The following is a 24,427-nucleotide window of genomic DNA, read 5'->3' on the forward strand; positions in this document are numbered from 1 at the left end:
GTTATTTGGCCCTCTGCCTCAGCAGTCTATGCTATCTTGTCTGTTAGGGTTGACATAAAGGCTTTTTGAAAAAGAAGTGACACATGTTGGGTCTGTTTAAAAGGCTCAAAAGGAAAGTTTGATGGGATGCTTTAAATTCATCTTTTTTTTTTTTTCACCTGGAAATAGTACCCTAAAAATTTTTTTCCGACTTACCTACAGATATCATTTTCTGCTTCCTCTAACCCAAACTGATTGTCAAACACTAGCTGTATCCTCGTATTCTCCTGAGAGTGGAGCCGCCATGTCAGGAGCAGGTTCCTGGGGTAGCTGTTCGGGAACCGAGGACTCTGCACGAAGCCGTTTCCTTTCACCTGGATGGTCTCATCTCTTCGGTACAAGTCTGTGAGGTGATTGCTCTCTGTTAGTAGTCACAACTTGTAGAAATTAGTATGTTGCTCCAATTACAGGAAAGTAAAAAAAAAGAACAGTTTACAACACGTCATATTTCAAAACACTTCTTAATTTTGCTTAAAACATTAAGTCTAAATGGTAGCCTCTGGTTAAACAAACAACATGTCTTTCTTCTATTATTCTTCACCTCCCCAAATTCCTCACAAATATAGACTTGATGCCTAATACCTTATACTTGGAGGGTAGGGTTTCTCAACATCATTCTTGACAAGTAAAAACTAACAACCATCTCAGAATTCAGGTTCATTTAGATTGCAATTAAAATCAGCAAATAGGCTGGGTGCAGTGGCTCACGCCTGTAATCTCAGCACTTTGGGAGGCTGAGGCAGGTGGATCATGAGGACAGGAGTTTTGGACTATCCTGGCCAAAATGGTGAAATCCCATCTCTATTAAAAATGCAAAAATTAGCTGGGTGTGTTGGCACCCAGCTGTAATCCCAGCTACTTGGGAGGCCGAGGCAGGAAAATCGCTTGAACCTGGGAGGCGGAGGTTGTAGTGAGCCGAGATCACGCCACTGCACTCCAGCCTGGCGACAGAGTGAGATTCCATCTTAAAAAAAAAATAAATCAATCACCAGATAATTTCAAATAGTTCATCCTTTTCCTTTTCCATGAAATGCATAAACGAACTTTTTTTCTTACACCGATGGTGTAGCAATCTATGTCCAGTGACCAGCATCTGAGATACTCAATAAAGACTGCTGAGTGAATGAATGAATGCAAAACAAAAGACTCCAGTGATGTTTAATGACCCTTTATTTTATATTCAAATGACATTTTTCGATGGGTAACCTTCTGGTTAAACCAATAACACATCTTTCTTCTAGTATCCCCCACCTCCCTGAATTCTTCACAAATCCATCCTTGATGTACAACTTTGTACTTTGGGTGCTCTCTTAATATCATTCTTGACAAGCAAAGACTAACAACAATCTCAGACCTCCAGTTCTTTTAGTATGGATTAAAATCAGCAAACAATTTCAAATAGTTCTTCCTTCTACCACCAAAAATCATAATTTTGTGTCTTGGGTTTTCTAAGACTTAAAATAGGTCCAATTCTTATTGTATTTTCTCTATGTCGTTAGCCAGATAAAAAGAATTTATCTGGTTTTTGTTCTGGGTTCTTGGAAGAGAGTTTCCAAACCCTTGAAATTACTCATGTGATAGAAATATTTTTGTTATCCATGATATGGCCCCTAGGACCACGTCTGAATTTATGCTAATGAAGTGACTCACTGTGGGCCCGCAGATAGCTTCAGGATGGGGGTTAGCCATGCCAGATAGACCAACCATGTGATTAAGGGTTAGGGCTTGGAGCCATTATGACATTTAACCTGATCTCTCTCTCAGCCTCTGGGGATAAAAGACGGATTGAAGATTGAGTCCACTCATGTTGATAATGATTCCATCAATCATGACTGCATAATGAAACTCCAATGAAAACTCTAGACACCAAGACCTGGGTAAGTTTATTAGATGGGGATACACATTGATGTACCAGGAGGCTGATGTGTCCTGAGGACACAGAAGCTTCATGCCTGAGACCCTCTCAGACTTTACCCTATGTGCTTCTTTATTTGGCTGGTCCTAATTTATATCCTTTATAGGAGGACTTTAATTGTAAGTATAGTGCTTTTCTGAGTTCTGTGATCTGTTCTAGCAAATATCAAACCTGGGGGCTTTTAGGGACTCCCAAATTTATACCCAAATGGTCAGAAGTGCAAGTGAGCTGGGGTCCCCCAAACTTGCAGCTGATGTCTGAAGTGAGTACCATATTGTGGTGCTTGTAATTTTAACCTGTGAAATTTGGCCTAACTCTGGGTACTTTTCATCAGAATTGCATCATACAGTAGATCCCCTTTTCATCTCTCTCAATATTCAGAGTTCGTTGCATTTTGGATTTTGGCTTTTTAGGCCCCACCATAAACAGACCTCCAGCCACAGTCTATTTATGTTCTCCTGCAGAGAGTTTACTTTGAGGGACTGTAATTCAGCAAGCCTGGTCAGGGAAGCTATGCTTGCTGGTGGAAACCACTGTAAGGTAGGGTTTCTGAGGGTGGCTGTTAGAGCTTCCAAAAATAAGACAAAGAGGATAAGAATTGGCATGTGAAGTACAAAAGTCTCTTTTGCAAGTGATTTTGCATATGGGAATTTAAACTTTTTTGAGACTCATTTAATGTTAATGTGTTGCAGCTTGTTCAAGCTAGACTTTGTGTGGGAGAGAGTCGTAGGAAAAGCAACGGGTAGTTGAGGGATGTCCCCACTCCCTGCCTCCAGATGAAGGCAGTGGCCTGCAGTCATGGCAGCACTTCCAACAAGCACAGCAAGCAGACAACTTCCTAGGAGCCGAAAATCATTTCTGCTCGTTGAGTCTTTTCTCTTCCCTTGATAAAAGTTCAGCTGTGAAAACTGGTGTCTGCTAATTTTGTCATAAGGGGCTTTTAGGCAATGGGTCTTCATATGGTTTAGCTCTGTGTCCCCACCCAAATCTCATCTCTAATTGTAATCCTCACATGTCAGGGGAGGGACCTGGTGGGAGATGACTGGATCATGGGGTGGTTCCCCCATGCTGTTCTCGTGATAATGAGTGAGTTCTCATGAAATCTGATGGCTTAAAAGTGTGGCAGTTCCCCACAACCCCTGCCTCCTGCTGCCATGTAAAAGGTGCCTTGCTCCCCCTTCACCTTCTGCTGTGATTGTAAGTTTCCCAAGGGCTCCTATGCCATATGGAACTGTGAGTCAATTAAACCTCTGTTCTTATAAATTACCCAGTCTCCGGTAGTTCTTTATAACAGTGTGAAAAATGACTAACACAGGTCTGAACACTGTTTTCTAGGTTGACTGATTTGAGCTATGAGTCAGTCAACAATTACATACTAAGCACAGATTAACCATATTGTATTATAGTATTTTCTAGATTTCTATCACTTGAGTATTACCCTCACAATTTTTGCCATATGTTTGTACCTCTAGAGCTATTACTTAATTTATTAGTCTCTCTCTAAATTAATATTTTAATCAAAAGCAAATTTATTCTAAAATAAAACTTTATGCCAATAATATAAATGGCAAGCAGCCATCGTTTGCCATGAATAGAAGGTAACCATCAGTCTAAATATAAAACTACTAAATGTTAAACTTTCTATCTCAGGTATTCAGAGTCCTCACTTGTATAAGGGAATTGAGCAGCATGTTTTCTCTTTGGTCTCTTTCATGGGTATTATATATTCTTTCTTCATAGTTCCAGATGCTATGTTAAATTTGGATATAATTTAAAATGTTTAAATTTAGACAAGAACAGTTCTTGTCTTTTTACACTTGGAAAACAAAGTTGATGCATACTGTACAAATATAAACAGGCAAAAGGGAATATTAAGTGCTGAGTGTAAATGCTGTGGTTGCTCAAAGTCCAGGTGAGTGGCAAGGGCTAATATGGAGAATGTGTTCATATGATCCTTGCAAGAGGCCTGCCCAGAGCAGAGTCCAGGTGGCCCCAAGTGAGACATAAGAGGGCTACAAGCTTTAAAGGAACTATGGAAATACTTGAAACCCAGACAGAAACATCTCCACTTGATATGGGAACAAACAGAACAGCCCTGGTGTGAGTGAATAGTTTGTTGAAAGGAAGATTAGCCTGTTGGTGATACAGTACTGGAGAGAAAGTGCCTGCAGCATCAAGGTCTCCTAGGAACTACAGGTGAGGGTAACAAGGTCCTATTCTAGAAGGGCAGGTGGGATTGATGCCACTTTGGGGGAAAAATAGAAAGGAATGTAAAAGTATGGGTAAGACACAGCAGCAGCATGCTAAGCCTAGAGCCTGGGCTGAGTGTGGTATTATTGATACTCAGGGATGCTGCCAGGGGAAACATTTTTAGAGGAATGTAAGTTTGGTTTTGAAGTGGTGACAAGTAATTCAAGTGGAAACTTAGAAGGCTTTGCGGTTACAGAGCTAGCTGGGAGAACAGATCAGACACAAGGCCTCAGCTTAGAGAGGGGAGAGGAGGCCTTCGGAATCCCTCTGATTCCTCTGAAGAAGCGTCCTGAGAAGGGAAGGTGAAGCTTGGTGCTGGCACACATGCCCTGGGAGTGGCAGATGACAGAAGAAGTGCCCACCTGGAGTAGTGGTTGGGAAGGAAGCTGTGTGTAAGTCAGGCTGCCCAGAAAAGGGACAATTTCAAGGACAGAGTGGTCAATAAAGTCACATGAAAACCAAGACCAGGGGACAACAAGACGGAGAAAAGACCACAGAACTTGGCAATAACAAAGTCAATGATATCCTTTCAAAGTACACTTTTAGAAATTTTCTAAGTATAAAAAGGGGGACTCTTTTTTTTTCTAAAACATCATTAAAGTCTACACTGTCTTAAAGGTATTAACTCTGGTTATAAATGAATGCCAATTACATTTTTATGAACCTGTAGAAGGGGTGGGGAGAGGGGCTTTCCTTCTTACGTAGTTTGATTAAGACAGTACAGTCAGCCCTCCATATCCATGGGTTCCACATTCATGGATTCATAAACATCAAATTGAAAATATAAAAACAGGATGCTTGTGTCTGTGCTGAACACGTACAGACTTTTTTTCTTGGCATTATTCCCTAAACAATACAGTATAACAACTGTTTACACAGCATTTACATTGTTTCTAGAGGTGATTTGAAAATATAGAAGAGGATATGCATGGGTTACATGCAAATAGTACATCATTTTATATAAGGGGTTTGGTATCCTTGTGGTATGTGGAGTGGGAAGGGGTTCTGGAACCAATCCCTCATTAATACTGAGGGATGACTGTATTAATTTTCAATTTTGCAAATTTGTCACAGACCTATGCTGCAGTATATCGAATTATAGGGGAAAAATAACAATATTTCAGATTTATTTTTCCAAAAAATTCTGCCAAAAAAAAAAAAACCTGAACAAAATATGAACAACAGCAAACACTGCTAATTATGCTTATTTTGTGCCTGGCATTGTTCTAAGCAATTTGCATACTTCATTTGTAGGGTCTAATCACTTTATATAGATGATCTCTTGTGTGTGTATGCATGTTCACATATATTTATAACCACTTTGAGATAGGTATTATTACCACCATTTTTTTTTTTTTTTTTTTTTTTTGAGACGGGGTGTTGCTCTGTTGCCCAGGCTGGAGTGCAGTGGCCGGATCTCAGCTCACTGCAAGCTCCGCCTCCCGGGTTCACGCCATTCTCCTGCCTCAGCCTCCCGAGTAGCTGGGACTACAGGCGCCTGCCACTTCGCCCGGCTAGTTTTTTTGTATTTTTTAGTAGAGACGGGGTTTCACCGTGTTAGCCAGGATGGTCTCGATCTCCTGACCCGTGATCCGCCCGTCTCGGCCTCCCAAAGTGCTGGGATTACAGGCTTGAGCCACCGCGCCCGGCATTTTTTTTTTTGAAATGGTGTCTCATTATGTCACCCAGGCTGGAGTGCAGTGGTGTGGTCTCGGTACACTGCAACCTCTGACTCCCGGGTTCAAGCAAGTCTCCTGCCTCAGCCTCCCAAGTAGCTGGGATTATAGGCATGCATCACCATGCCCCGCTAATTTTTGTATTTTTAGTAGAGACAGGATTTCACCATATTGGCCAGACTGGTCTTGAATGCCTGACCTCAAGTGATCTACCCACCTTGGCCTCCCAAAGTGCTGGGATTACAGGCGTGAGCCACTGTGCCCAGCTCATTACTACCATTTGACAGATGAAGATTCTGGGGAAGAGTGAGGTCTAGAAACTTGCTGAAGGTCACAGAGCTAGTGAAAGGTAGAGTTAGAATATAAACCAGACAATCTGGTTCCAGAGTAGATGCTTCTAACCACTGTGCTATAGAAAGTGTTCTTTCTTTTTAGTGTGAAATTTGCTTGAGGCAATTTTAGATTCTTTGCTATCTGTAACACACTTCTAAGTCATACTGTTTACATATAATTTAACTTCATGCCAACTCAGGGCTATTCTTAGCAGAAGAGTTATAATGAATTATAGATACAAAGAACAACCTATCAGGTTAAACGTGAGATAAGTACCAAAGTATTACATACAAAGTCATATTCCTAAACAAAGGCATTTACTTTGGTGTTCCAGTAACAGCTAACAGTTCTGGAGCAATTAGTATTGCCAGGTACTCCAATAAGTGGTTTAAAGCCATTACTTCATTTAATCCTCACAACAACCCTATGCCATTGGTATTATCCCCACTTTACAAAGGAAGTTCTGAAAATTTAAGAAACTTTTGACCTCAGGCACAAAGCTTGTGGTGGAATCAAGATGTGACCTTAGGCAGTCTACTACTTTCAGAGCACACATGCTTAACCAGAGCACTGTATTAGCTGTTAAATTACAAAAACAGGAAAAAAATAACTTTTCACAGGGAGGAAATAATTTTTATGTATGTTTATATAATAAGAATATAGCTTTATTTTGCATTTTAATGCAGAAAGAGGTTCACATCCTCATAAACTCTGAGTTGTGCATTTGACTTTAAAAAAAAGCCAATTAAAATTTTTTAAAAGCCAAAATTTTATATGGTTGTCTATTTTATTCCTAATTGTTCAGCAAACTCAGCTCACCCAACCAAGTATCCCAGGAGCTCATGAAAGTCACTGTAGGCACTATTACTTATCCCTGAAATCCATCTAGACCAATGGTTTGCTACGTGTGGTCCCCAGAGCATCATCATTAACATCACCTAGGAGCCTGTTAGGAATGCAAATTCTCAGGCCCTACTCCAGACCTACTGAAGCAGAAATGCTGGGCATGAAGCCAAGCACTATATATATTAATAAGCCTCCCAGGTGATTCTGATGCACCCTAAGGTTTGAGAACCACTGACCATGTCATTATTTCTATTTTGCTTCTTATTCCTGACTTTCCTGCCACCTCTTTACTTTGACTCAGTAACTCAAGTCTGGTTTTTCATTTTGTGTCCTTGACTGATGACCTGTTGATATGGACAGGAGACAGAGAAATACTGGGTAGAAGAGGGTAGTTCCCCGGCAAAGGCTCCGTCAAGCCTGGAAATCCATAGCCCTAAATGGGAACAGGTATTCCTGTTTTTGTTTCCAAAAGTTGCCTTTGGGCCTGCCACACCACCTACCTTGTACCCATAAAAACATCAGCCCGCAGGCTCCAGAAGCAGACGAGGAGGAGACAAACAGAAATGCAGAAGAATAGCCAAACGGCGTGGCAGAGAGAAGAGAAGGAGCATCTGAATATCAAGAGGAGTTCAGCTGGGGACGGCTAGAGAGGAGACAGCCAAACGCCAGGGAAGAGCATATTCCTACTCCATCCTCCTTCCAGCTTCCTATCCATCCTGGTGAGAGCCGCCTCTACCATTCAATAAAACCCTCGCATTCATCCTTCAAGTCTATACGGAACCTGATTCTTCCTGGATGCCGGACAAGGACCTGGGTACCAAGAGGGCATGGAGCTGGTTAACACTTAAGCTGTCTGTGGACAGCAAGGCTAAAAGAGCACACTGTATCACGTGCCCATTTGGGCTTTGGGAGTTGCAGATACCCACTTCTGGATGTTGCTGTGGGGGTGGACCCCAGGGGTCTCATCTGCATGCTCCCCCTCCTGTAAGGAGTTTGAGCGTGCATGACAGCTAAACAAGAAGAGCCACATGACTGTTGCAAGTCCTATGTGGGGGATCAGGGAAGTATCCCATTTCACTGTCTCGGGCTCACTTTTCTATTTCTGACCTTGGAACATCCTCCAGCACGTCATTTCCAGTATACAATGACTAGAGCAAGAGGCTACACACCTTGGTGGCTTTGACTGTCTTTGACAGTCTCACCCCTTATCCGGCTTTCCCATTCATGAAGAAGTCACCCCTGGCCCCAATAAATGTATATGATAATCCATCATCATCTATAATGCTTAAGGAGTAATGAAACTGTGAGTAACGGTAATGTTTTTTTATTCTCATATCATAATATTATACATAACAACAAAAGATGCAAAAGGAAAATAGTTGTTGAAGTAAAAATTAAAATATTTGATCAAACAATGATATAGTTGCAGGCTGCGCCATCTCACACAAACTCAGTGGAACACTACAAACATGCCCTTTTGTCTCTTTTCCCCATAAGACAACCAGAAACCAACAGCACGACTGATAGTGACAAACCCTTTTCAGCTACGTGCCAAAAGTAATCAAGAATCAGGAAATTCTAAACTTGCAAAAAGATTTTTGAACAAAATATCATTAATAAAAGTGCTGTTTCATGATCCTATAATATGTCATAGCAATAATGTTTGCCCAGAATGTAGCTGAATGATATGTAAACTATACAGTCCCACTTCTGTTGCTAAACAACCACAGTAACCTAAATTGGTGTAGGATGTAGTATAGTTTATAAACACCCATTTTGCAAGTCCATCATGGAAATAAGTTGACAAAATAGGAAACAAATATTATACTTTCATTCTGTTTTTTTATAATAATTGTTTTGTTGTTACTTTAACAGGTAACAAAAGCAACAGAGAAAAGCGATTTATTGCAAGCCCAAAGAATGGAAGCTTTACATATTTAAGAGCAGAGTCTTGAAGTCAGCTCTACCTCTTTCTAGTCCTAGTAACTCTTCCCCCGTATTACAAACAGCAGCATTATTCACACCATGTCATCCCTCTGGCTTCTGTTTCCCAACCTAATACATTAGGGAGCTGAATAATGTGGCAGATACCTTTCAGGTCCAAAATGACATGACACCTCAATAGGTTTCTTCCAAGGGGACAGAAATGCCAGTGGTTTGACTATGGGTAATAGATAAGATTAAACAATGCTCGGAAAATAAAATCTCAAATCTTACATCTTCGATGGGTAAGTGGTCAGACACTTTTGCTAATCATATGTAACATTCTATTATATTAACATTATATATAATAGATATTATATATAGTTGTATGCCATCATCTGAAATAAGAATACAAATGGGTAATACAAGTTGTTCAGACACATATTGTTTGGGAAAATCTCTATTTCTCTTCAACTAGAAAATGTCCCAGGCACATAATTATCCACTTAGCACATTAATTTGTGTTGAAAACATTACGAAGGAATTAAAATAAATGTTTTAATGTAGAAACGATGTATTCTATCTTTTGCTCCCTTTAAAACTAAGTAAAGACTTCTTTCTGAGTCTATCTAGGTATAAGAGATAAAAACTGAAGATACTCAAAGGTGCCGTATAATTTCTTTAAAGTTTCAAAGGAAAGTAAAAATCATATTGGAGAAAATTAAACTCCTGAGACAAAGGACTATGTCTTGTTAATCATTATAACCCCAGTACATTGCCAGTCTGGGCATATGAGACTCTCAAAATATATTTGTAAAAACATACATGGATGAATGGTTATTACAAATAATGCATATTATTTATGCATATTATAGTAATAATACAAATTATTAATACAAACCTGAAAGACATTTAAAGATAACAAATAAAAGGCAATTTTATCAGAAATAAAATTGTAAAATGCCCCAAATATTTCACTTCCAAGAAATTCATATTAATGTAGCCAGGGGCCCTACATTTGCGAGAACACATTTAGCATGAACATTAAGGGATTATTTTTGGAAGAGCTGCATTTAAATGATCCTGCTCACCATCTGGTTTAGATATTAATTCTGAAATGACTACTTACTCTGTCCTATTTCCATTGGACAACCTACCAGCAGCACCGGAGCCAGGCCCTACCATACTTTAAAAAGTTGTGACTCTGAAAGAAAAGAAGAAAAATGCTGGAACAAAAGTAAAAGAGTTTGCTGTTATATATGGGGGCTGCTCTTGGATTTATTAGGCAATATACAAAATTGGTGACTGACTAGATTCCATAGGTTCTCATCCTATGCAACCATGTAATTTAGAGTGGCAAGTTCAGCAAAATGAATCAAAATCAGCCCTGTGTCTTGCAAATGCATTATTATTATTATTACTACTACTCAATCACCTCAAGTAATTTCTGCACTCTTCCTCAAAGAATCAAAACGTAGTAAAGTGTCCTTTGATGCAAAACAGTTCCTTAATTGGTGAGACAATGTGCGGTATTTTGTTGAAGCAGCCAAAAAGAAATGAAAGAGATGGAGAATAGAAAAGAGATTAGGACAGGAAGTCCCTAATTACAAAATGAATAGGTCAATTTGTACCACAGACCCTAAAATACGCAACTTGGATTAAATTGAATTTAATTAGATAATTTTCCATAAATTATCTCCTAACTTAAAAAGTACAGGGTTGGAGTCTCACCATGTGAACTGATAAAGGTGAAAATTAGACTCTAACAATGTTAGTTTAAAAATCAGCATGAAAGCTTTTTCAGCTTTTCCCCCCTAGTGTTTGCTAACGCACTGAAGCTTGCAATCAATGAGCTGAAGTCCTCCTGGGACTATTAATAGGACAGTCTTCATTAAGGAATTTTTGGTTAACACATGTTCCTAGTGAGAATTAGTCTTCCAATAGCTCACATTAGCTTTCCAAAAACAACATCCACCTGTGCTCAGTCTATGGCCTGCCATTAAGAAACTCAAGAGCAAAGCTGATTAAACATCAGACATTTATTTAGAATTCTCCAGCAGAGATTTTTCTAAGATCTCAGTAGTAATAGAAAACCTTTCTGTTTATAAAGATTTGGGGAAGGAGTTGGTTGTTTGCCAGTTACATATCTTTTTTTTTTTTTTTTTTTTAACATTACAACTCTTTTTGGCACAAACCAAGATGTTAATGTTACATAAACAGCCATGCTCACAGTAACAGTTTGGAGACAATGTTTTTTGTAATCACTTGATTACTCCCTGAGCTCAAAATTCTTCTTCTTCAAGAATCTGAGTCCACCAAAAACGAATCAATGAAAAAGTACTATAAAGTCCTCTTGAATACTTGCCAGAAACACTCACCAGAAGTGTAATAATGCCCAAAGTATTATATTGATAATTATTATTCTTCACCTCACTAGATCTTTTAATGTACAAAAATTTGTTTTCTTATTGTACATCAGTGAGCAATCATTATTTCCTTCAAAATAGCTTGTATTTTACAGGTAGATTACAGAAATGATGGTAAAATATTAAAATGGAAATAATTCAACTTTCTGAAATGACTTTTGGTCTAATTTTTAGAATATCTGAATCTAGATAAAGATTGACCTAAAATAACCATGCTAGATTTTATCACATTCATATTAATTAATTCTCTGATAATTCTCTTTTCTTCTATGGTAGTCTGTGTTGCAATATTGCCATTTACATATAAAGAATGTGAAAAAATGAAATAATAAAATTCAGAACTGTGAGTGTGAAGGGAAATGTGGAATGGCATGGTAGAAAGCATTACAATATCTAAGGCTCCTGAATAGAGAGATTCTTTCCATAATACTAACTTAACACCCAGAAAACAATAAGACAACTACAGTGACAAAAATATCTGCTTTAACCACTGCCAACATAGCTCAGAGATACAGAAAGATTAGAGGGAAAAATAGAAAAGTCATACCCAGGAGTAACAAGATTTAGCATTTTTTCTAGAGAACATTTGTTATAGAAAAACCAACATTTTTATAAATATTGTCAAGAATGAGGATTTTCTCAGAGTAACTTTAAGAAGTAATCAACTCAATAAAGTTGATGCGGAATTGAACAGTGTGGATCAGAGGTGATGATCACAAAATATCCTAATGCTTTAAATGCTAGTCTGTATAGACAAAGATGAAAGCATTTTCTTAGTCACTTCTGACTAAAGGGCCCATAAATTCCTAGGAGAAAGCTGAGAGTTTATCACTTGTGATGTTTATCACTTGTGATGTATAAACTTATGACTATATTTAATAGGTACATTAGTTACATATCACATAATGAACACATTGTGTATATTTATAATTATACTTAAATTTTTATTAAATCGTATGGCTTCAGTGCTATTTTTGTATTTAATCACTTTTCAACACTAAAGTCCTTGCATTCCAAAGCAATTTTTTCACGTTAACATTTTAAAATAGGGTACTGTCTTATGATTACTGTTAAATGTAACTGTCCAGCTGTTAGGAAGAAGAGCAAGTTGGGACAGAGTTTTCATAGATTTTGTGAGCATAAATTTAGCCATGCATAGGATCATTGTTCATCTGATTTCAACTTCAAATATTATCTTTAGTAACATAATATATGGATGAATTATAATGTATTTGGATAGCTGTCACTTGTAAAACATTCATAAAGGTTGTACTACATTGCAGTATGAAAATTTTAAAAAGTTTTTGTGAAGATAAATGAGTATGGAAAAATATGAAATAAAAATGTAAATATACTAAATAAATGAAGAAATAATATCACATCCATATTCTCTGGTAAAAAAAAATAGACTCAGTGCCTTATAGGACCAAAGCTGGAAAGAGGTATTAAAGTAAAAACCATATTTTGAGTTGTCACTGATGCTCAAGGAAATAAATTCCTTGCCTCTCTCAGAAAATGCAATTAATAGCAGTAGAAATTATGAAATGTCTCAGAATAGGCCAAATAATTAGTAAACCTATGAAAGATTAATGTAAATGATTCATGTGTTGTGATGGTGCTAAATAGCTACCTATCAAAAGTTGGAGACTTTTAAGAGAATTACTTAATATCTAGTGATACCTAACCCAAGTAAGCAGAAAATGATACAATTAATGAAAATTCAGATGAATTCCTAGCATTCTTTGATATTCCTCAAAATTATTTGGAGTCCTAAAAGTGCAATGTTGATCAAATCATAATAACACACACTGGTTCTGAAAAAGGTCACGTTACTTTGAAGCTATCTATCAATACTGAATTGCCGAAGTGATTCAAAAGACTTTTGTGATTCAGTGTCAAAAAGGCTTGGATTTGGAGTGGAGATAATAAAAGAGATTATACTTTTCTGGATAAATGCATGCTATTATCATTTTATTAAAAAGACTTCTGTGTGCTTTTAATGCAGATCTTTTATTCTTCCCCAAAGCTATTACTAAGTCAATGCTAGGTCATACAATGGATGGTGTTTTGGAATGAAACAAGCTTTTAGTTTCCTTGTCAAAGCTCATGCTAACAAATGTCTTCAAATGTCTTTGTGTAGACCACTGTGTCTCATCCAGGACTCTTCCCTAATATTACTCCAATGGAGCAGCATTGCTTAGGAAAGGACAGATAATACTAGCCTAAATCTTAGTGGTTTTAAAGTTCATTTTTTGTTCACGCTACATGCCCACTTTGGGTTGGTGGGGCTCCACTTCATGTTTTCTCACTCTGAAATCTGGGAAAATGAAGTTTTAGCACTATAATAGTTAGAGCTATGCAGAAGAAACCAGGACATGAAGTACGGCGTAAGAAAACCACACGGTCATGATATGGACAAAAGGCCGGGAAATACCGGGTAGAAGAGCACGATTCCCCTGCAAAGGCCCCACCCACAAGACTGGGCCTGCGGCCCTAAATGAGAACTTCACAACCCTGTTTTCACACCCAAATGTTGCTCTTTCTGAAACCACTCTGGCCTGCCATGTAACCTACCCTGTACCCATAAAAACCCCAAACTCCACTGGCAGAGGAACAGAGCAGTATGGCAGAGTAGGAGAGAAAAGAAGTGTCTGAATGTCGAAGAGGCAGCTGTACAGGTGGAGAGGAGTTTGGCCTGGGACAGCAGAACTCCAGGTGAAGATTATCTTCCCAATCCATCTCTTTTCCAGCTCTCCATCCTGCTGAGAGCCAGCTCCATCACTCAATAAAACCTCTGCATTCACCATCCTTCAAGTCCGTGTGACCTGATTCCTCCTGGATACAAGAACGCAGGTACCAAGAGGGCAGGGTATAAAAAGCTGTCATCCCGACTCTCCACTGAGCTGGTTAACACTTAGCCATCTGTGGATGGCAACTACTAAAAGAGCATTAATTGTAACACACCCCTAGATGCTACTGTGTGACTGGAGCCCAAAAGCACTCAACCCAGCCTGGCACCCACTTGCCTGCATGCTCCCTGTCCTGCAAGGGGTTTGAGTGCAGCAGCCAGTCAGTGAGCCACACAGAACTGTTGCAAGACCTGTGAAGGGGTCCAGGGAACTTTCCTGTCTTAGCCAGACCTAACTTCCAAAAGAGTGGATGCCTGGAAGTAAAGGAGAACTGAAAACTGATGAACAGTTTAATAGTGACTACTTCAATGGCATACTCACTTCCCATATGTAAAAGAATCAAACTTGACTTGTCTTTTTGTTTTCCAATAGGTAGCATGATCTAACCATACACTGAATAACATCTCATTGTTATTATTATAAATCATTGCAATGGTGGCAAAATAGATGGTCAGGATAGAAATTATCTCCAAGCAGAAGATTCTTAAAGATTTGATGACTACAGAGGAAGAAAAATGGTGCTGAGCTGCCAAAAAAATACATTTGAGTAAGTGGTCTTGATCTTTGTCAGAATTTGTTATCTTGCTAGAGATACCAACTATGTTTTTATTCAGCAGTTAAATTAGGATAGTGACAGTAACCTCCAGTATTCATCTTAAGAAAGATTCTGAGCCTGTGTCTATGTTAAATGGAAAAAATGGAAATGACAAATTAACAATGTCTGGCGTGGACCCAGAAACATAGAGACAGAAACATAGAGACAGAAACATTTTTGCCATCCCTTTATATCACTACTGAATAATATTCTATGTCTGTTTCTCTACATTTTTGCTTCCTTCATGCCTATTTCATAAGACCTGTTCTGGTCTGCTTATGCCTGCAATCCCAGCATTTTTGGGAGGCCAGGTTAGGAGGATAGCTTGGGCCAGGAGTTTGAGACTAGCCTGGGCAACACAGCGAGACCCCATGTCTACTAAAAATAACAAGATTAGCTGGGTGTGGTGGTATGCACCTGCAGTACCAGCTACTTGGGGAGCTGGGGCTGGTGGACTGCTTAAGCTCAGGAGTTTGACGCTATAGTAAGCTATGAGTACACCACTGCACTCTAGCTTGAACGACAGAGTGAGATTCTCTCTCCAAACAAACAAAAGGCAAACATGCTTTCTTGTGGGACCACCTATGGTAATCTAGAATCTTTTTTTCAGATGAGTTAGAAGTAGCCTTTAATAAAGAATAATACATATTAGCATTTAATACACCTTGATAAAGGTGAGATTGTGTGTGCCTATATTGCTAAAAGAAACCAATTTGTGAAGCCAAATAGGCATCTTCGAGGTCTACTGTGGTTTATGCTAGAAAATTGGTGAGCTTTATGGAAAAAATGACTAACGATACACCGTCATCTGTCTGGCTTCCCTTGGAGTCCATATATTAATAATAATCAGATAGTCTCTCACATGATCAGCAGAAAAGAAATTTGAAGTTATATCATGGGACTAGACCCAAAGTAGTTCATCACTCTATCAGCATTTATTGAGATTTTACAGAGTGCCTGGTGGGAATTACGAGCTGCATTTAGATGGTGAATAAATTCATGCTTTCATCCTAAGTATGATCCCACTAGGCAGAATGGTCAAGTTCTCAATTCCTCTGTTGCTGCTATTTTTGCAAAGGAAAAGATAGACCTTACTATTTCCATCATTTGAAGGCTTCAAGGATATTGCTGGTGAATTTGTTCCTCCAAATTCTTAATGTGCTACTTAAAAACATTAATTCATAAACCATGAATACTTGCTTTTAAATCTTACTAGATTTTATTGAAGCACACTCAACAAAAATCTAAGTTTCAAATTGAGCTAGAGTTACTAATCTTCTGTGAGACTGCTACAAATGCCATGCTATGAGAAGCCAGCAATTGAAACAAGATTCTCTTTTCTTCTTAGATTGACAGGGTACTGCTTGAAAAAGAAATGTAGATTTTGTTTATTCTAAAGGGGTCTCAGGTGTGAACAAAGCTAAATTTTAAATTAATCTGAGAAAAAAGACCAACTTTAGAGGCAACAAGAACTACAGGTCATCTTTCTTGGTATTTCAGAAGAAAAAAGACAACTAAAGACAGCATTACCTTTGTATCTGGAATACAAAAAAAAGCATTTTAAAGCAAATGTGCACATAGGAAAATCATCTATTCAACTTTATCCTTAAAGAAAACAGTACATTCAAAAGCATGATTTTCTAGCCTACATATGTCCTACATTAGACCTAGTAACTATGTATTGAATGAAATGGGGTTTTAATAAGTTGAAAACTGAATAAATTAAAAAGCACCAGAGTATTAGTATGCACTGAACCCCAGAATGGCATATTTCACAAAGTTAAAATATCATGTGAGAGTGTTTCATGGTTGTCCAATTTAGCCATTCACCCATTTTCCATTTCTACTTTCATTTTTGGTTAAAAACAGAGACACAGACAGTCCCTTCATGCATATAAAGAGCTCACATGGAAACAACATTGAATGCCAGCTGGTTTTTACTATCAATTTCATGTTTGTGCTACAGAGTCCAAAACCCCAACAGAAACACATTCTCACAATGAATCAATTTTAAATAGTAGTAAGCTCTCAAAACCTACTTGTTGAATGAATCCTTCTGAAATTTTACACATAGGCAGAGGTCTTTTTATTTGCATAGCATTACATGTTTAATGAATCTGCGGGTCTTATAAAAGCTAAGTTTGGCTGCAAATTTTATAGAGGACCAAACTAAAATTGACTGAGACAATAAGGAAAATGTGTCATCTCTCACAGGAAGTCAGGAGGTAGATACTTTCAGGTTTGATTAATTCATGGCTTTGCGTGGTAGTCATGGGTTTTTCCACCTTTCTGTTCTGCCATCCTGAATGTGTTGGCTGCTCTCCTTAAAACGTGACAGCAGTTCCAGCTATCTCTCCCTCACAGGACTGGATTCAAGGCCAAAGGAAAGGCCTTTCTCAACATATTTCTAAATATCTTTTTAAGAAAGTGGAGCCTTTCTCAAACCCCCAAGCTAGCTTTCCCTCTGTCTCATTGGGCAGAATCTGGGCATATTCTCAGGCCTATGCCAGTCCTGGCAAGGGGTACAGAGTTACCAAGACTGGCTTGGACTACACAATGTTCTCCCCGGGCGGAGGCCCATGTCCACCCATGAGGGTAAAAGTAAGAAATAAGGGGCAAGAGAGAAGTTGGAGTGGCAACCAATGAGCAGTGATTAGCAACTACTGGGTAAGTTTGTGTTTATAGCAAGCTTTAAGAGACCCTTGAAATATGCATTCAACAGATATTTCCTGAGTGTACGAATGCCACTTCAACATTGGAAAGGGCACCACAGCCACTGTTCAAATGAAAACATTAATACTACACCGTTCTTGCTTTGAACAGGGTGGTTATAATCTGTTTGGTGTAAAGGTGGGATCGGCAGAAAAATCTTTTCTTCCAAAATTTGTCATGGAGCACTATTTAAGAAATGTTGGTCACCTTCAAGCAGGTTTTGGGAAGAAATCTCTGACTTTTTCAGTCATCAGAAATTTCTCTCCTAGTCTGAATGTTTGTGTCCCCTCCAAATTCACATGTTGAAATTCTAACCCTCGAGGTGATGGTATTAGGAGGCAAGGCCTTTTGGGAGTGATTAGATTATAAGGCAGAGCCCTCATGAATGAGATTACTGACTTTACAAAACAGGCCCCAGAGAGATTCCTAACCTCTCTACCATGTGAGGACATAGAGAGAAGATGCCATTTATACATGAGGAAACAGGCTTCACCAGACACCAAATCTGCTGGTGTCTTGATCTTGAACGTCCCAGCCTGTAGAAATGTGAGAAATAAATTTCTATTGTTTAAGCGACCTGGTGTGTGGTATTTTGTTATGGCAGCTTGAGCGGACTAAGGTACCCTCTTTACTGAGATCTATTACATTCCTTGGGTGTTTTTCCTGGTTTTTTTTTTTTTTTTTTCTTATTATCCAGTATATGCAAATAAACACCAGGACTTCAGATAGGAAGATTAAACCTCTATCCATTGTAGACTGAGTCACAGCCCACGTTTTAGTCTCCATCTACTTTCTCCAGTTCAAATTTCCAGTCTAACACTCAACATATTCTTCATCACTGTACTGCCCAATCCAACATCCATCTCCATTACAAAAAAGATGATCTTTCCAATTCATAATCCTCATAAATTCCAAATGCTTAAACATGAAACCATTCAATGAATAAATGAGATGTAGGAGTCTTGATCTTTCCCTCTACCTGTGGGATTATTTGTGGATGTGTGACATATGCCTTAAAAGACTCAGTGAAGGGACACTGCTCATGTCTTTATCTTACTACATACGCTAGGGTGCCAACTTTTGTGAGGGAGACCTGAAGCCTTGTATATGTATACACTAATGTATACATTAGAGACTTACAGAAAGTAAGTATACAATGTTTAATTTTTAAGAGCATCATCGATAAGACCCTTGGCATCTGCTAGAGTGGCTGTTTTGTAAAGTACCATGACTGCCATTTATATCTCCAGAAAGATTTGAAAATCTACTACAGAGACTGCTGCCCATCTCACAAGACAGAGATTTTCAGATAAAAAAAATACAGTACCTTACACTATGATAAATGGGAATGGAGGAAGGGAAAGAACATTCTTTGGGTCAAGCACTGTGACAGAAAATTTAACATGTGCCATTTTGTTGATTCCACCTGTAAAACTCACCCTTTACCTTGTCCCCCAACTGCACCCTGCCCCGCTCCACACACCATTTCCCAGACTGAAAGCTTCTGGAAAATAAAGACTGGGACACATTCAGTGTTGTATCCGAATCTAATAAGAAGTGATAGGAGGATTTCAATTAATACTTATTGAACAAACGAATGAAACTCAATATTCTTGAGGCAAGATACTTCTGTGCATTTACATATCATTAAACAGTACTGAAGAAGTTAAGCAATCAGTCCATTTGTTAACTGAGTAGGTTCATTTGCAGTTTCAAAGTCAGAATTCACAAACCCTGCAGTCAAACCCGTGATGTGATCTTGTTAGATTGCTTCTGTATATGAAGATGTCTTTTGGGGGATCTGCCCAACTCATATGATATCCCCTTCTCTGTTAGCTGCAATCCAGGTAGTCACCAGATGGCCCTATTCTTCAGGAAGGAGCCCCGACCAGCAATGCTTGCACCAGTCACTGTGCTTCTGGCCCTCATACATGTCCTTTTCTGCCTCCCTCTCATGCCCCAAGTGTAGTCTGCCACTTCTTCATCTGTTAAGTATTTCTAATCCTGCCTCTCACAAACTGTTTTGATTATATTTCTCATTTAATGTATTGTGTAGTATTAATGCTGTTGCTGATTTGTGCCTCTTTCCTTACTGGACTTTTTAGTTCTTTAGGGAAAGAGCTATGGCTCTGCGCCTTGATCCTTGTCTTCCAGCCACAATGGTCTGGCATGTCCTCCTCTGTTCCAAGCACTTCCCTGCCTTGGGACCTCCTTAGAAAGCAGAGGGTGTCCTCTGCAAAGAATGCTCACCTTCTATCTCCTCACCAGGAAAACTCTTCTCTTACTGGGCATCATTTCTATCATTGCAGGTAACTCTTTTTCTTAAAAACACACATTCTACTTTGTATTATATTTGTGGATTTTATTGTTTCATATCTGGTTCTTCTAGCAAACAATAAGCTTTGAAAGGACAAGGATGATATCTGTCTTGTTCAATATTGTATGTCCAGCACCTAGCACAGAGCTGGCATACAGAAAATGTTCAATAAATGTTCACTGAATGAATTCATCTTTGAATCTCAAATGTATAAAATGCATTCTTTGGGTCAAGCATTGTGACAGAAAATTTAATATGTGCCATTTTATTGGCACAAATGAGTCCCATTAATATCTGAAAAGTAAATTATTCAAGGATAATAAAAGAAAAAAAACTATTCCTCGAGTCAACCAAATTCTGCCACGTTATTACTTCTACCCATTTAACCAAAAACTATTAACATATTTATTTAGCATGTATTATTGTGAGCAAAGTACAATGGCAGACACGATAGGGTCAGGGAGACAAAAGATATAAATGTAACAAAGTGAGATATACAGCTGGAATATCAAACATATTTAATTCTGAATGCCAACTCCAAAAATGTTAAGACTGTTTCTGAAATAATGTGTTGAAAAGTTCTCTGAGGCTGTAGATATGATCTGGGGGAAATATTAGCATTTATAATCATTAGTTTCTGTCATGAGCATGGAAGGGAGACAAATGGCTGCACACATGTTATATTTTCTGTGTCTATTATAGAAGGGCTGACATAAATGAACTTTTAAAAATAAAAATGTGTTTGGAGTGTTCCCTACTAGTTTCTAGTTGTGTGTCTTTGGGAAAAAACTATCTAATCTAGATGTCAGTTCCTTCATCTACAAAATAGTGATAACATTAACATCTCCATGGGGCTGCTATAAGCACCAAAAATAAAAAAATATGGAAATGTTTTACTAAATGTAAAACAGTCCACAAACATCATTAAGCTAAATAGATGCACAGAAAAATAACACCAATGAGTAAATAAACACCAAACAAATCTCTAGGCAGCAAACATTTTAGGAGTTCAGAAGATGGAGAGGTAGTTTCCTAGGCCAATTTATTGCTTCAGAGAGTAGAAGCAACACACCAGTAAAATGTAGGGATGGAGATATATACTTAATGCTGTATTTTAAATTTGGCCTTCCTTGATACTATTTCTAGAAATGTTAGGCCCTGCAGCTATTTCATTAATTTTTTTTCTAATTAAGTTTGAAAATATAAACTCCATAAAGTATGACCTGATTCTATCCATTTAATCTTTCCTAAAGCTATTACAAATGATTTATTGATAGGTTCTAAATGGAAGTAAAAAATGGAAGATACGCTTCAATCCAATAAGAATGAGATAATATGTATGAGAAACCATATAAATATTAATAATAGCAATGTATTTTTATTACATCACATATGTATTTTAAATAGGTAACTTGTACACATTAAGGAACATAATAAATGTTTTTAGAATATGATAGAAGAGGCAATGGAAAACATACTTTTCTATTTAGGGCAATGACTATATTTTGGGAATACTGGGCTTGGAAAATAGACATATTTTATACTTCATTTTTCTTATGCATTTACATAATTGCCAAATTTCATATCTATCCTAATGTTACATTATTCCTTGCATAGACCTGTGCTACTGGTCAACAATTCTGTTTGAATAGTTTCAAACAGAAAGGAACTATAATGCTGATATAAAAGTACCAAATTCATTATGTTTTAACTTCAGCTCTGAAAATGTGTATAATCTATAGTTAGTGAAAGAAACAAAATTCTAGATTAAGGAATACATTTTTCTAGACAAGCTCTTGGATAATGCTACTCAAAGTGCCTGTCTGCTATATGAAGAATACCATGAGCCAACTTGAAAATCAAAACATACTGCTTCCTTCATTGACAATTTCTTGCTCCATAAAAACAATTTCAGCAAACTGAATAATGTACCTGGGGTCATAATTAATCTACATTTGGTACAACTGCTTTATCTTTCTGTGGACCAAAAGCAAAGGGTTCACGTAATGGCAGCTAGTCCATGGATCCCATCTGAGCTGCACTGGTCTACAGAAAACTCGGAATGGACTGATTCTCTTCAGAGTGACCTACTGAATAACTAGTCTTATTAGTCAAAGAATTATTCTAGAGCTGCCTTGCACAGCATTGTTTTGAGAGAGAAAAGAGGCCAATTTTTAAGTGTATGATATAGAAGGTTGTATTATTGTTTGAGTTCTTCATCTTTCTTTTTTTTTTTTTTTTTTTGAGACGGAGTCTGGCTCTGTCGTCCAGGCTGGAGTGCAGTGGCCGGATCTCAGCTCACTGCAAGCTCCGCCTCCCGGGTTCACGCCATTCTCCTGCCTCAGCCTCCCGAGTAGCTGGGACTACAGGCACCCGCCACGTCGCCCGACTAGTTTTTTGTATTTTTTAGTAGAGACGGGGTTTCACCGTGTTAGCCAGGATGGTCTCGATCTCCTGACCTCGTGATTCGCCCGTCTCGGCCTCCCAATGAGTTCTTCATCTTTCTATAGTTTCCACATTCTTTGCCATTTGACTTTGTAGTACTCCCTCTAATGTCAACCAATTTATTTTCCTGCACCATTGATACTGAGGCTGGGAATGTGACGACTGAGACAACAGAATGCAGGCAGAAAGAAGTGTTGGGTACTAATTGTGCTCCTAAGCCTTAGGACTCATCTACTGTTTCTGCTTGACCCTCTTATGCTTCTGCTGCTGCCATGAGAAGCACAGGTATTGGGTAGCCTGTTATGCCAAAGATAAAAAACACACAGAGCAGATCTATATCCAACCTGACTCTGGGAGCCAGCACCATCCAATCCTAGTGTAGGTCTGTCAAACTCGACTTGATCTCAAACACAAGAGAGAAAAAATGATTTCTGTTTTAAGCCACTGAGTTTTGGGATGGTCGTTATACAGCTTATTATGCTAAGAGCTAGCCAGTTCACATTAGAACAGCACCTTCCAAAGCTTGGGTGGAAGAGGGCTGCTGAGATGGATAGCATTGTTGGGGGAATACTAATACCTTGGGTACAGGCATAGAGGTAGGAGTATTAATGGCCAAGTTTATGAGTAGCACATTCAGGCAGGTGTTAAAAACCCATCAATTTCACAAGTGCTAAGAATCCCATCAGGACTCTAATACAGGGAAACAACCATTCTTCCTTATTTTCTACCTCAGTTAATGTAGCAAAGGACAAAAAGAGAACATAAGCACAAAGACCAGTACTTCGTTAATGAAAGAAGAATGTTTCAAACTGGAATATAACAGAGATTTTAATCATTTACAAAAGAGTAGGGATTTTAACCTAATAATAGAATGCTAGCAGGTTGAAATATATTGGGGTCTACTCTTCAGTTTGTTTTCTTAAAATAGTTATGCTAAAGTAAAAGTAGAGTTTGTATTTCACACTGCGGACTCAATTGATCTACAATCCTTCGTGTTCTTCCTTCAAGTTCTAACATAATGGACTCCACTGGGATGCTGCTCAAGATTAATAGTTGGACTCAACAGCCTTAAAGAGTCAATTGCACTAATTTACGTAGACTCTGTGCATAGACTGGACAAATAGGACTTCTTATAGGATAATGCTTTTGTAATTATTATTTGGAAGTATGACATTACAGTAACATAAAACCTGCAGCACAAATAAAGAATAGATTTTACCCCTCCAAATTCCTAAGGTCATTTTCCAAAATACCTGACTGCAACCACATTAGGGGAAAGGAAAAAAACTGACCTTACAATTTACAAAAATAAAAGTGATACAGTATTTTGTCTCAGTTTGTTTTTACTACGTTAAGCCAAAATTTAGTATATATATTTGAACACTAACAAATATTTAGAAAATATTATATATGTATATCTCAATATATATACATACACTATAAACATATTGTGTGTATGTACATATATATGTGTATACACATACAAAATTTAGTGTGTGTGTACATAGATATATATGTATATGCATACACGTAGACACACACACTCTAAGTTTATAGGCTATTTTTGTTGGTAAAGTTTCCTGAACACTATGTGGGTAATAACTATAAAAAATATAAAATTTGTGTTCTTTTCCTGAAAGGTTTATTGGTTTGCACTTCCAGATAGTGAAAAATGAGAACTATGGAACAATGATTGCCCAAGGAACAAAACATATACACAAACCTTTGATTTAGTAACCATAGCCAATCTCTGTGGTAGCTCACTTAATAAAGTGGTTACAGTCATTTTGGGGGGCTCCCCAGGGTGAAATGTTCCACTTTTTATAGCTTTGTATATAATTAAAAATCTGCTGCAACTATGACCTTGAGTATCTCCTCAAAAAACGTATAAATAACCAGAATCTCTAGTAAATAACAGCTGCAAGGTAAGCAACAGAAAATGCCATCTGAGCAGTATTTTATTTACATCTTTCTGAACTACAAACTTCTTTGCTCTAATGCTTTTCAAATAGAATGTCATCCATCCTGGCTTTACAGGGAG

The 24,427-nt window shown here is 38.1% G+C and overlaps 1 protein-coding gene across 2 annotated transcripts in view; it reads right to left on the reverse strand.

Moving 5' to 3' along the window:
* PDGFD (platelet derived growth factor D) overlaps nucleotides 1-24,427 on the reverse strand; it is a 247,436-nt gene that overhangs the window by 89,370 nt on the left and 133,639 nt on the right. Inside the window, exon 2 of one of the 2 annotated variants that reach the window (XM_025357798.1) lies at nucleotides 196-382. In XM_025357798.1, coding sequence (XP_025213583.1) covers nucleotides 196-382 — 187 coding nt within the window. Of the gene's footprint in view, nucleotides 1-195; nucleotides 401-24,427 lie in introns of both variants that reach the window. The other variant, XM_025357797.1, reaches the window with a different exon arrangement.

Source organism: Theropithecus gelada, chromosome 14, assembly GCF_003255815.1.
Source record: "Theropithecus gelada isolate Dixy chromosome 14, Tgel_1.0, whole genome shotgun sequence".
NCBI classification, from domain to species: domain Eukaryota; kingdom Metazoa; phylum Chordata; class Mammalia; order Primates; family Cercopithecidae; genus Theropithecus; species Theropithecus gelada.